This window comes from Phalacrocorax aristotelis, chromosome 1, assembly GCF_949628215.1.
Source record: "Phalacrocorax aristotelis chromosome 1, bGulAri2.1, whole genome shotgun sequence".
NCBI classification, from domain to species: domain Eukaryota; kingdom Metazoa; phylum Chordata; class Aves; order Suliformes; family Phalacrocoracidae; genus Phalacrocorax; species Phalacrocorax aristotelis.
Window position 1 is genome coordinate 81563869 of NC_134276.1, and position 13360 is coordinate 81577228.

At 41.3% G+C, this 13360-nt stretch overlaps 1 protein-coding gene across 2 annotated transcripts in view; it reads left to right on the forward strand.

Moving 5' to 3' along the window:
* The window catches only part of CLCN4 (chloride voltage-gated channel 4), a 47491-nt gene that overhangs the window by 21162 nt on the left and 12969 nt on the right, over window positions 1-13360 (forward strand). For both annotated transcript variants that reach the window (XM_075095320.1, XM_075095329.1), the window contains exons 4-9: window positions 454-641; window positions 6119-6241; window positions 7826-8032; window positions 8125-8205; window positions 8769-9314; window positions 11609-11795. In XM_075095320.1, the coding sequence (XP_074951421.1) occupies window positions 454-641; window positions 6119-6241; window positions 7826-8032; window positions 8125-8205; window positions 8769-9314; window positions 11609-11795 (1332 nt within the window). The remainder of the gene's footprint in view (window positions 1-453; window positions 642-6118; window positions 6242-7825; window positions 8033-8124; window positions 8206-8768; window positions 9315-11608; window positions 11796-13360) is intronic.

Sequence of the window (13360 nt, forward strand, 5' to 3'; positions counted from 1 at the left end):
GTTTTGGGACCAGTGAAGCTATAGGAAAAAATATGTATCCTTCTCCCCTACCCCACAATACAGTGTGGTTTGAGACTTGCAGATTAGCCTCTGTATAGAGACCCTGCATGAAGTCCTGCTTATCTCAGTCAAATGGTGCACTGCCTGGGACAGACCGAAGGATCAGGCCCTTAATCAGTTATGCCTTCCCCTATTTGGCAATCAGTCAGTAGGTAAATGATAATATTTAAATAAAAGCTTTCCAAGAGAACATTGAAGGTCAGACAATGCATTGGTGTGGCTGTTTCTTTGCAAACTCACTGTTAACCCCCGTTGTTTGGTATATTCATGCTTACACGTGGCAGCTGCTTCCCAAAATCGTGAGTTTTTGCTGTTATTGCAATTAGATATATTTTCCTTGTGACTTGATATTTTTTAATGCCATGGTTTGTTTTTCTGCATTTCTTTTTCCAGGCACGTTAGCCGGAGTGATAGATTTAGCTGTGGATTGGATGACGGACCTGAAAGAGGGTGTCTGCCTGTCTGCCTTCTGGTACAGCCACGAGCAGTGCTGCTGGACGTCTAATGAAACCACATTCGATGACAGGGACAAATGTCCCCAGTGGCAGAAATGGTCTGAACTTCTTGTAAGCCAGTCTGAGGTATGGGAGACCCGATGAGTTGGGGGTCACAGCAGGCCAAAGAATGCCCTTTTTTCATACTTGCTGATGCTCCCTCCAGAGAGTTGCTCTGAAAGAGAAAGTAATGAACTCAGAACACTGACAAAAAAGACATTTCCACAAGCAATATCTGCTTAACCTGGGAGAGGTCCTATTGTTTCAGCGTCATGTGTGATGGAAACTGGAAAACTGCGAGATCGCTCTCTCTTTCTATCAGTATTAAACCAGAAGTGTTTCATAACACTCATAACATAATCACCCGGGGACCTGAGCTGCTATGCATTCTTTTTCTTTCAAACACAATTTTATGGGGAAAAAAAAAGGATGATCCCTGACAAATACATTTAAGAGGAAATTTTCAGGGTTGCAGATTTTTTTAATGTATTCAAATGCTGTGAGTAGTAGTGGGAGCTGCATTAGAACTGCTTGTTATGCCTTTGCAATCAGTTTCTCTATCAGAGAGCAAAAGATTTAGCAAGCGTTGAATACTGGGGAAAGAACGGGCTCCCTGGGAGGTGGCCAAAGTGAAAAACTTGCAGGGGGAGAGGACAGGAAGGGAAAAAGATGATCTGGTTTGACATGAAACTTACATTTTAAGAGCTTTTTTTCCTAACTTTTTTTAATTGTAGTGATTTTAAATACAAAGAATGTTGTTTCAAAGCAATGCAGGTGAAACTTTTGTTTTGAAGGTGTCAGAAGAAGCCTTCCTATACTCCTTTTAGCAGATGATACTTTTATAGAAAATATGAAAAGGACATTTTATTTTCAATTTAAGCCACTCAATGTATTGAATAATATTAATCCTCCACAACTCAAGTTTTTGGGCAGAATAATTGTCCTGAATCCTTCCTCCTCCCCATTTCTGCAGGTGACTTGAATATGACAAAAACTGAATATGATATGGAGGTGGGATGAATGTGGCTTTGAGGAGAACTGGCTTTAAGTATGTAATGGGACTTTTAAAAGTATATCTCGTAATGCAGTTTAGTCAATAATAGGAGAAAATGCATACTTCTGTGGGAGCAATCAACTCCAGTCAGGCAATTAAAAAAAGAGGGACTGGGTGAGATTGTCTTGGATCTTCCCACAATGTGGAGCTGGTCTGGTCCTGCAGAATGCATTTGAGGGCACCTTCACTGCCATACAAGTTGGTCATTCATGTCCCCTTCGGTGCCGCTTTAGGTTTACAGTACAAGTAGTACCAGATGAGAGCATCTGTGAATATGTACAGCCCAATTTTCCATAGTTCTAATTAACTGCAGGGAAAGTAGCGGGGTACTCCCTGTTCCTGAATATTCCCACCGTTTGATCACAAGCAGAAGTCTCTCTGCACAGTTGCCAGTCCACAGCACCAAGCTTCCCTTTGCCAGAGGTTTGCTAGGTTCACGGTGGTCTTAATCAACTGATGGTTTGGGTGGTTCAGTCTTTATAACAGTGAAGAAATATTACCCTGGTATAAAATTGCAGAACTGGGGACGATCTTGTAATTTAAGAGAACAAAAAAATGTGGGAAAGGAAAAAAGAGGAGAATATTACAATTGTTATGGGATTTGGAAATCCTGTGCATGTGTTTGACATTCTGTTACTCTGAAAGGCTGGGATATATGAACAGAGCTTATCCTTGAGAAAATTTATTGCTTTCACCTGCTACTCAAAGTCAGCGGTTGTGACTTGTATGCTGGCGCCGATAGGAAAAGTATCAGCTAGGCGGGCACTATGAAACTTTACTCACTTTGTATTCAGATTGGGCTTCTCATCCCTTAGTATACTGCCACGGGGCGGGGGAAGGTTAATCTTGGCTTAGTTTTAGGCTCTTTCTCAAAACAAATGGGCCTCTCATATCTGTGGGTTTCTGGCTGCCACGGCCCAATGGATGCTTTAAATATTAATAATATATCTGTCTATGACTGTTCCATTGAAATCCCAGGCAAAGCCCAACAAAAATGTGAATATGGAAAGCAAAAGTTCTGTTTTGCAGCAAAAGGCTTACAATATGGGCAAGCTTTGCATGATTCCCGTAGCTGTAAAGGACTCTAGGATGGATCAAAATACAGTGAACTTGACTGCGTTTCAGGATATCAGGACAATTTTGTCCTTTTTTTTTTTTTTTTTTGGTATGTTGCTTCATTTTGTGCCTGATATTTGGGTAACAGCCCTATAAAATGCACAGTGCACAGAAGGACAAATTTGGAGCACAATTTAGACAGAAAGTACTTGGAACAGTTTCCCTAAAGGTACTCTTGTCAATCGTGTCTTCTCTTTTAGGCATGACTGTGACTCTTTCTCATCATACACAACTAAATTTGACATTGTGAGGACTAAAATTTAGATCAGTTCTTCCTTGTGGTTTTGCTGATTTATGGCTATGATAAACCCTGTACATATGTTCTCACCGATAATTGTGACATTTCCTATGACATCTCTTGAAAAATGTTTTCACTCCAGTCCTCCTATAAAATGAGCCCAAAGTGGAGTCTTGATATAAATTATTATGGAAGACATAATAGCACATCTAAAACATACCAGGCTATATGTTTTCTTCCCTAATTACTGTTTGCTAGGCCAATGTTAACTTTCATCCCTCTGGTCCTGAACTGCTTCCAAAGAGCAGGTGAAGAGTTTTTTGATGCAAGGGAGTTTCAAAACCTCAAATCCACTGGAGGAGTGAGTGTGTTAAGGCACATTAGGTGCCATCCCCTTCAGCTAGATCTCTAGCCAGTACCTGATGACCCAGAGCTTCCCTGTTCTGCAGGTCCAGATTGGTCCTAACCTTGGCTTCACTGGAGCTGAGGACCCCATTTCAGTTGTCTCACATCTGTCCAAAGCAGCAGAAAGGGCCCCGTGTCTTCCGTGGCTCGTGACACTGGATCCAGCAATAGACTGTATACCCATCCCAGGCCTTCTGGATCTCCTGTCATGAAGCTGAGGCCTGCAAGACAAGGAAAACCCTCTACACCTGGAACTCACTTCCCAGTTTGTAACCTCTACTGGAGGGAGCCTGCAAGCTGTGAGATCCCAAGTCAAGTCAGAGTAGAGCTCTCAACCTCTGGAGAAGACAAGCATTGGTCAGCCATGGATGGCATCCTGACGGATGTGTTTTTTTTCAGAATTCTGAGTTTGTGATGGTTGTTTTCAGTTGTACTCCATTTGTACCTGAACTGGACTGGCGGCAGATCTGAAATACTGCCCGGTCTTGCAAACAAGGTTTTGCTCAGTTCCCCTGTATGCTTCATTACTATTGCTGCCACAGTCCTACAAGACACTAGTGGAAAAGGTCTTACCAGAATCATCTCTGCTGCTGAGCATTTTTGGTCTCTGATTCCAGTGTACATGCTTAAGACTTTTACTGATTCAGGGCCTTAGTAATGGCACGTAATGAATGAGACATGAGCTATTTGCAATATTAAATTACTACTACTTCACTTCCCAAAGGTTTTCTCACTATTAATCATTAGAAACTCCTGCAATTGGACCTGCAGAATGCCAGATATCTGGAAAGTGTAACGATGAGAGTTGTCCCAAAGGGTAAGTCTGAACTGGCCGTATAGACTCGTCTGGGGTCCTTCCACAGTGCTATAGGTGTATGTGTGATTGCAGTAACAAGCTGACATAGTTTTCATGTGACTTCCATGATGTGAAAGAAGTGGAAGTAAAAGGAAACAAAGTTAATTTGACTCCAGTGAATTTAAAAGCAAAGCTAAGCTTTTGCTCAACATTGCAGGGCCAAATTGCTGTAATGGTGTTAGTCTTTGGAGTTACTTCAGGTTCACGCTGACAGGAGAATTTTGCCCTGGGGCAACATATCCAAAATTTTCTCTAGAGTAAGAGTAAATATTGCCATAGCTGTTTGTAATTGAAAACACTAGGAGAAGACATTCATGAGGAAATGAGACCATCTTCAGCTGTAGCAACAAAGATTCGTGAGTACTACAGATGGATGCCAATCACTGTAGGTGTGGGATCCATGACTGTTTAGTCTCAGGGTGTTGGTGGATGGCATTGTATTGTTCTTCCACTCTTATCAGCAGAGCCATCTACTAACTTCAGCAAGCACAAGAGGACCTTAACAAATTGCTCTTCTTCCAAATATATCCATAAGGATAAGGGCAGTGGTTCCCTTACTGTCTTTTCAATTGGGCAGAGACCTGGAGAAGGAGGCTAGCAAGCATTCATACTGTTAAAGGCTGATTCCTTGCAGGCTTGCAAACAGGGAGACTTCTCAGCTCTACGTTTTTTACGATTAGGAACTGGGCCTGGCCAGCTCTGTTAACTGAAGACATGATACAACAGACTAATGCCTGTTTTCCTACTTGATTTATCATAATGTTGATATCCAGGCTGCTGTCCTGCAGAGCAAAGACAGGGGCCCCGATGTTCCTGAGCAGCTGGAATTGCATCCGGTAGGAAGAGTTCACTTAGAGGTGAAGGATTCATACCAGTTCATGCACCAAGGTTCATCTTGTTTTTTATTCTGTAGCATTGTGTTGCTAGAGGAGATTGTTTGAAGGCTTAAGCTCCTTGTATCAATTCAATGCCTCTGGCTAGATTCTCTTTTGTCTGTGTAGGTGGGGTTTTTGAAATTAATCTAAAAATTATACTTGTGAAGAGGGAGGGGTTATTCTAAGGCAGATTTTAACAACAGTTTTGACTTGACCGTTGGAGACAGGTAGAAAGCTTGAAGGTCACTACTGATTATGCTTTTACTAAGACACTGCACAGTCAACCTAATGATCCTTAGCATTTCCATTCTGTCATTAACGTAAAGCTATTCAGTTTGAAGATAGGTTTTATTGTTGACTGGAATGCTTTTAAAGTATCAGGGAAAAATGATTGAGATGTGTCTGAGTGGGATCTGCCAAGCTATTGTGTTTTCAAATGGTTTTCAACCCAATCATAGCTAGCGTCATATAGAAGGAAAGAATTTATTTATGGTTTTACACTTCCCATTTGTGAACTGAACGGGCTACTGATATACACAGGGATGTAATTTGAAAAGATTGGCATCTGCATGGAAAGCTGACCTTTGAATACCAGCCCTCAGAAAAGACGCATCAGGGTCTCGTCCCCTGTCACCCGCCATGGGATGAAACAGTAAATTCCTTCATTAGGTGCTTTTTTATCACCAATTACTTTTGCCTTTATGACAGATTTGTTTGACATTTTGGAACTTTTTGTGGTTGGCTTAATTTTTTAGTGCTGGAAAGATGCTCTGTTTAAGGTGTTTGGATCCCTTGCAGACAGACTGTATGGACTGGGTTAGGTGTATGTTAGTATGCTGCTTCTTTGCATGAGTAATAAAACTGTCAGAGTACATAAAATCATTTGTCCTTCCTGCAGAAAAGTAGCAGCCAGCATGTAAATGAAAAGACCAGGCTCCACACCATCATGATCCCTAGTAGAAGTGTGAGATTTACCAACATGCATTTGTCTAACAATGTTTGTTACTGTTATTTTTCTAGGGTGCAAGTGCTTACATTCTAAACTATTTTCTATACATTATGTGGGCTCTATGTTTTGCTTTCCTGGCAGTCTCCCTGGTCAGAGTGTTTGCTCCCTATGCCTGTGGCTCTGGGATCCCAGAGGTGAGTTTCTTTTTGTGGATGAATATCCAAAAACCAAACCAAACCAAACAAAGAAAAGATAATTTGCCACTTTTTCCCATCCACCTCATCTGCCTTCATTCCTTTGACTAACGTGCCTTTTTGGTGCCCGTTTAAATTTTCCGTAGTAGAAAACGTTCAAATGCCACTGTGACAGGTTAATGTATATGTTTCTTCATTGCCAGAACTTGAATTAAAAATCAACATCTCCCAGTCACTGCTTTATGGACTCCAACTTTTTGTGGCTGAGGCACATACTCACTAGAAGATTATATAGAATTTTCCTTGGATGAAATTACTTGGTCCAGTTACAAAACCAGTCATTTTCTAGGCTAGGCTTTAAATAAAACAAAAATAAAATAAAGAGGGAGGGCTACAAAGCTAAGGTTTCCTAAGCTACTGAAGGTGCATGATGCCCATCATTTGGGATGCCTGAAAAGTGTCTGGCTGTCCATCTTCTGCAAATTGTGTCCTTGTACACCATGTCATGCTGGCATGACAGCATTATGGGAGCGACAACCTCTTCTTGGTTTTCAATATTTTACGTATTAAGTCCCAGTCCCTGTTAAAATAAGGAACCCTGTAATTCAAGCAGCATAGCTACTCAAAAGTTTTGAAATGAGGGCAGTATTTTGTTAACAGTGCCATAGAACCACTGGAATTATTGTTAGGAATCTGGCAAACAGAATCAACAGCCCAAATTTTAGAAATCTTGGCATACTTATTTTCTTCATCTCTAGCAGAAGCATCCCAATGATTCATTGCCAACCAAGAAAAATCCCACCACAAATAATTTAAAATATTTAAATCATTTCCGTGTTTAAAAGTAGTCACACGTGTGTGTTTGTTACATATTTGATATATCTGAAAGTGTTTTTAAAAAGAATCACAGAATCACAGGTTGGAAGGGACCCCAGGGATCATCTAGTCCAAAGTTTTCATAGTTAACTGTAAATCTAGTTTCTGAGTGGTAAATCTCTCATGTGAGGTGATGCTCAGCTGCAGTCCATTTCCAGGGCCAGAGCCCAAACCCAAATCCTACCCTGCAGCCTGTGTATCGTGCACGTGCACTGTGCTCTATTCTAGCCACTCCCATGCAAAATTAAGAAGAAATGTGTAAAAATAGGATCTCTTAGACATTCTCATTTTGTAATACTTGCATGCTTTTATGTCATGGCCATTCCAAATATTTAGAACTTTTTTTTTCTTGTTTTAACTGGGAAAAGTCTGTGGTTGTTTATTTGCTTTTTTCTGCTTTGTTAACATTGGGTGTAGTTTAAGTCTGATCCTGTAAGCCAAGGAGATATGTAACAGTTTCATATTTCTATTGATCTCTGTAAGACTCCTTACCGATGCAGGGGACCACCCATAAGAACAGTAAAAGTGTGGTCTGCTTAACCCCTGCTCAGCTATCACTGTGGGAAAGTTACCCTACCTACGGTTTCTTTTTCTCCATCACTGCCTCTTTTCAAGCAGTCTGTGATTTTTTTTTTTTTTAACTCCCTTTACAAATTCAGAGTAGAAAAGGTTTCTTCAGCTCTTCAACATGTTCTTCCTGCTTTCCAGATAAAAACCATCTTGAGTGGGTTCATTATTAGGGGCTACCTGGGAAAGTGGACACTTCTAATCAAAACAGTCACCCTGGTTCTGGTGGTATCTTCGGGCCTCAGCCTTGGGAAAGAGGGGCCGTTAGTCCACGTGGCCTGTTGTTGCGGAAACTTCTTCAGCAGTCTTTTCTCAAAGTACAGCAAGAATGAAGGAAAGAGGAGAGAGGTGAGGTTGGCTCAAATCATCTCTAATTTCCCTGTCCAGATAATTGGTGCTTCAAAGGACTCATGCCTTGTACATAAATATTTGCTTTGTAGGTGCTCTCGGCTGCAGCTGCCGCAGGAGTTTCTGTAGCCTTTGGGGCTCCGATTGGAGGCGTGCTTTTTAGTCTGGAAGAGGTGAGACCTGGCAGTTCACTTGTGTCAATAAATATACTTTCACTTGATGCCTTCTTCTAATATTCCTCTTTATTTTTCAAATATTTGTATGTTTAGTTTTCTTCTAAAGCAAAAATAATCTCTGATTTCCAGTAATAAGAAATAACCTGATATTTTAGCATAATCTGAATGAAAAAAGACCACTGGCTTTCTGGAAACAAACAAAATTATTTAATCAGGAAGTGTATCACAGTGCTGAGCTTTCTCCAGCTTTCAGCTTGCTGCTGCATGGGCCACGCTGTTGAGCACCCATCTTATTGTCTCTAGCCAGAAACTTTGGATTTAGATTTATCAGTTTTTCACTGGTTGCTGCTCCCTGTCTGAAATCTGAAAATGTGTTTTCTGATACCTTTGTGAACACGTTCTGGCTGTGGTAAGGACTGGCGTTCCCAGTAAAGCCATACATAGAGTCACAGATGAAACACGCGGCGATGGCTTACTGTGCACAGTGCTACAGTGAATAATTAAAGCAAACCCCCTCTGTCACATTCAGTGAAGTGTTCACAGTCTTTGCTTTGTTTTAGGTCAGCTACTACTTTCCTCTAAAAACCCTCTGGAGGTCATTTTTTGCTGCTCTGGTGGCTGCCTTCACACTGAGGTCCATCAATCCTTTTGGAAACAGCCGGCTGGTCCTGTTCTACGTGGAGTACCACACCCCCTGGTACATGGCCGAGCTCTTCCCCTTCATCCTGCTTGGTGTTTTTGGTGGCCTCTGGGGAACCCTCTTTATCCGATGCAACATTGCCTGGTGTAGGAGGCGAAAAACTACCAGACTTGGGAAATACCCAGTCCTGGAGGTTATCGTGATAACGGCTATCACCGCCATCATTGCCTACCCCAACCCCTACACCCGGAGGAGCACCAGTGAGCTGATCTCAGAGCTCTTCAATGACTGTGGTGCCCTGGAGTCCTCACAGCTCTGCGACTATATCAATGACCCAAACATGACCCGGCCGGTGGATGACATTCCCGACAGACCTGCTGGCCCTGGAGTCTATACCGCCATGTGGCAGCTCGCCTTGGCTTTGGTGTTTAAAATTGTCATCACGATATTCACTTTCGGCATGAAGGTAAATCAGGGACAGGCACAGAAGCTGTCGCGAGCATGCGGCACAGATGGGTTGCCATCAGCAGTTGTGTCTGTCTGGCAGGGCTTGAGTGCCTCTGACCTACACCTAGTCAACATAGGTGTAGCTGATGTGCCTGGTGGTTCACCCACCAACCACCACCTTGCTTTGCGGACCCCTGTTGCAGCAAAGGGGTGAGCCCTGCTTTTCCACCTTCTAGTCATCTGCAGTTTTATTAAGTAAAAAAGAAATCTGGGTGTGAACTTAAATTCTTGCCAATAAGCAAATTCAGGGTGATTCCCACTGCAGCTGTCTTTCAGCTCTCGCAGGGGTATGGACTATTTACATTGTTGTTTGTCTTGTTGGGTCAGTGTCTTACTGTGCCTCAAGGTAGCTATGCTCAGGGAAGTAATATCTTTGAATTTACTAATTTACACATTTAAAACCTCACAAAAGTAAAGTACCTGAAAAGTTCTATTTTTGAATCTTTTTTAAGCACTGTAGCTTGGAAAAAAGGAGGGAATGAGTGGGAGGACTGACAGATGTATCATTTGATTTTTCTGGATTTGCAACGTTTTCCTTCCATTCCTCCTCCTCCCCATAAATGGGTGATGAAAGGTCCAAGAACAATTCATCCAAGCTTTCAATATATACAAAGCTATTTGTGGTGAGTTTTATATATCTGACTGCTTGAGCCCATATGAAACACATATCTGTCTGTCTACAGCTCCCATTATCTGAGCATTTAGTTCTGGATCTGATTGTAGCAGATGAGGGGAAGTTTTTCTGCGTTATACACTCTATGTTATGCCACACTTAAAGCTAAAGCATCTCGTCTTTCTCTTAAAAACTGAGCTGGAACTGAGGATCCATCTTTCAGAAGGTCTGTTACCTCAAAAAAAACTTTGTTGGAGTTTTGCTTTTTTTGGTGTGTTTTTTCCATTTGGGATGTCCCTGATGACAAGAACTACTGAGTGGTAGAAGGTCGCTTAGGACCAGTGACTGAGTCCTGCTGATTTCCTGAGCAGGGAGAATGAGTGGGAGTCTAAGAACACGCATGAAATATTTCTGGAGGAGTATTTGAAATGAGATGCTCTTCACGGCAGAAAGTGATTTGCGCTGGGGGCTGGCAGCCGGTTGCTGTGATGCTTGTTCTTTTGTTTAGAAACTTCTGAGCTTGGTTCTTTGTTTGCTATGTGGTTCTTTACTTGTTCTATATATTTAAATTTTGTTAGAAGCAATTGACAGTTTCAACTATTTTGGAAAAGAACGGACAAAATAACTTTAGCCATCAAATCTAAAAGGCCCAATCTGACTGTATCAACAAAATGTGGTGGGGAAGGTAGCTCCTGCTATTATCAGCCCTAACGTCCCTGGGCCATGCTGAGGTTGTTAGTTTAATTGTCTAGGAAGCTCAAGGTATATTTTCAGAATTAAAAAGATTCTGATTCCTCTCTAAAAACAACAAAATACTTCCATGCAAGCCTTTGCAACAGATCTGAGTTGTCTTCTCCACTAGGAAATTTGTCTCCAACTTGGTGGGTGCACTTGACATCTAAGAGGAAATGCACTTAGCCAAGGCAAAGTGAATGTTCATCTTTTTAAATTTTCTCTTTTTTGATTTCAATACTGTTTTGTAATGATTTGTGACTTGTCTGTGTAGCAGACAGCAAGGTAATGACTCACAGAACTTCGTGGAAAATATATAGCAAACTGAGGTGAAAAAATAGTTGCCTCTCAGCAGTAAGCCTCCTTTCTGTAAATTTTTATTCTGTGTTTGACATTTAATTTAAAATCTGGTCTGATTTAGCCTGAAAGAGTAGTAATACAACTGTAAAGTACTCTGTGTGATAGAGGTTGAAATCAAGATGTTGTTTTCAGTTAAGCTTATTCTCAAGCCATGACAGAACCATCAGCAGCTCCTGACTTCCTGATAAGAAAGCAATAAAGACAAAACCAGGAGCATCTTGACTTTAAAAGCAGGCTATTATTGAGAAGTACCATTTCTCTATCAAATTCAGTATGATGCAGCAGGCAGGATTCAAAATTACTTAAAAAACGCATTAAAATTTTATAAAGCTATGAATACGTATGTAGCCACACAAACTCAGTCACTGCAGAAACCTGTGTCAGATGATGGGGAGCATCACTGTAGGCTGCCAAAAGGCTATGGCCTTCCGAGCTAGCATTCAATAAGGAAACCCTGCTCTCTTACCACTAATAATAATTTGTTTGATCTGTAAGTTGATTACTAGTCATTTTTGTCAAGGCACTCATGTGTCTATATTTTATTCAAGATCCCTTCAGGTCTTTTCATTCCCAGCATGGCTGTTGGAGCCATGGCTGGCAGAATGGTTGGGATTGGAGTAGAGCAGCTGGCATACCACCATCATGACTGGATTATCTTCAGGAACTGGTGCAGACCTGGGGCAGACTGCGTCACGCCTGGACTTTATGCTATGGTGGGAGCAGCAGCTTGCTTGGGTACAGTACCTGCTGATCATTGCTTTGTGCATGGACAACACTGATGTTTGGGGACTTACAAGTTGTTTATGAGGGGCTTTGTGTTTGTCTTAGGTGCTGTGCTGGCATTTCTGGACATACTAGGTGTGATGGGCTAAAGCATGGGCAGCTCCCCCAGACGGTCTCTCCAGTGATCTGCCAGGGAGTCAATGAAAGAGAGGCTTGCAGTCACCAATGCCTACTCCTTGTAATCTGCCAAAAAGCACACAGAAGGAAAGAAAAAATTAAACTTAGGCTACAGGTGTCCAATAAGGAGTGGGGGTTTTTTTGCTTGGTTTTATTCTCTTTTGATGTAATGAAATCCACTGTAGCCAGACTAATGCTACTTCCTTGTTTAGACTGTGCTCTCTATCAGTGCAGGGAACAGACTTCCCAGTTCTGGCCAAATTTTAAGTTACACAGAGGTAAAAATTCTGGGTCTTATTTTTGCTGTGTGTCACGCTACAGTCAGCTGGGCAGTCTTTTGGGTTTTTTTTGACCATAGGCTAATATCTGATTACATTTGATCAATAGGATTTATTGTATCTGACAGGAATGATCTGTTAACTATTAAAGCACGATCATTGAACAATACCTCACATATCAAATTTCTAGTCATAGATGCAACAGGAGTTTTACAAGCATACCAACTGAACACATTTTTGTCTGATCATGTCTTTCCTCTTCTGTACTTGTATGTTCTACCTCCTTTTGTTGTTGTTGATACCATCACTAGATGATGAAATAATAGTGGGGAGGCATAACACATGATTAGTGTAATTGGGTAGATTTGAAATGAAATATGTACTTAGGGAAGAGCTGGAAAAGTTTCCGTTTTGGAGTCTCATGTTAGAAAAGTAGGTTCATTTGTGCCATCAGTTATAGAGGAAGGAAGGGTGGGATTTGCCCATCTAAATTTAATGTCTGTAATGTAGACATCAACATCTGAGCTAGCTGTGTTGATACCCTTCACAGTCAAATCAGAAAAATGAGATACTGGAAAGATAATTCTCATCTGGCAATAGACATCTAAAACCAGGCAAATGAACAGATGAATTTGGCCTCAAAAGTGCCTGTTTTTCTCCACATATTATAAAGGCAATCTGGATCACTCTTGTGGATGGTAACACCTATAGCAGTGTAGACACAATAAAATAGCTACTGTCAAAAAGAGCGAAGCACCTCCTCTTATCCATAAATGACATTAAGTGATACGTGAAGATTTTGCTCTGATATTCCAGTTGATCTGCTAGGCAGCAATCACTTCCTCTTTTAAAAGGTCCAAATCAAGATGCAGTAATTTTAATAGTATGGTGAGACATACGGCAGAATGGTCACTGCTCATTCTTAAGCCCAAGATCTGTCTCACTTAGAGTAAGAGATATAGAGTAAGCATTAAATGATCCTTACTCTGGTGTCTGCTCTCAGCTTTTCAGAGTCAGAAGTTTAAGGCATTCCTCAAAATAAAGTCATATCCGGATCATTGTGTTAAATAATCAACAATTTAATTTTCCCGTATGTTCCCAGATTAAAAGCATCTTTTAATG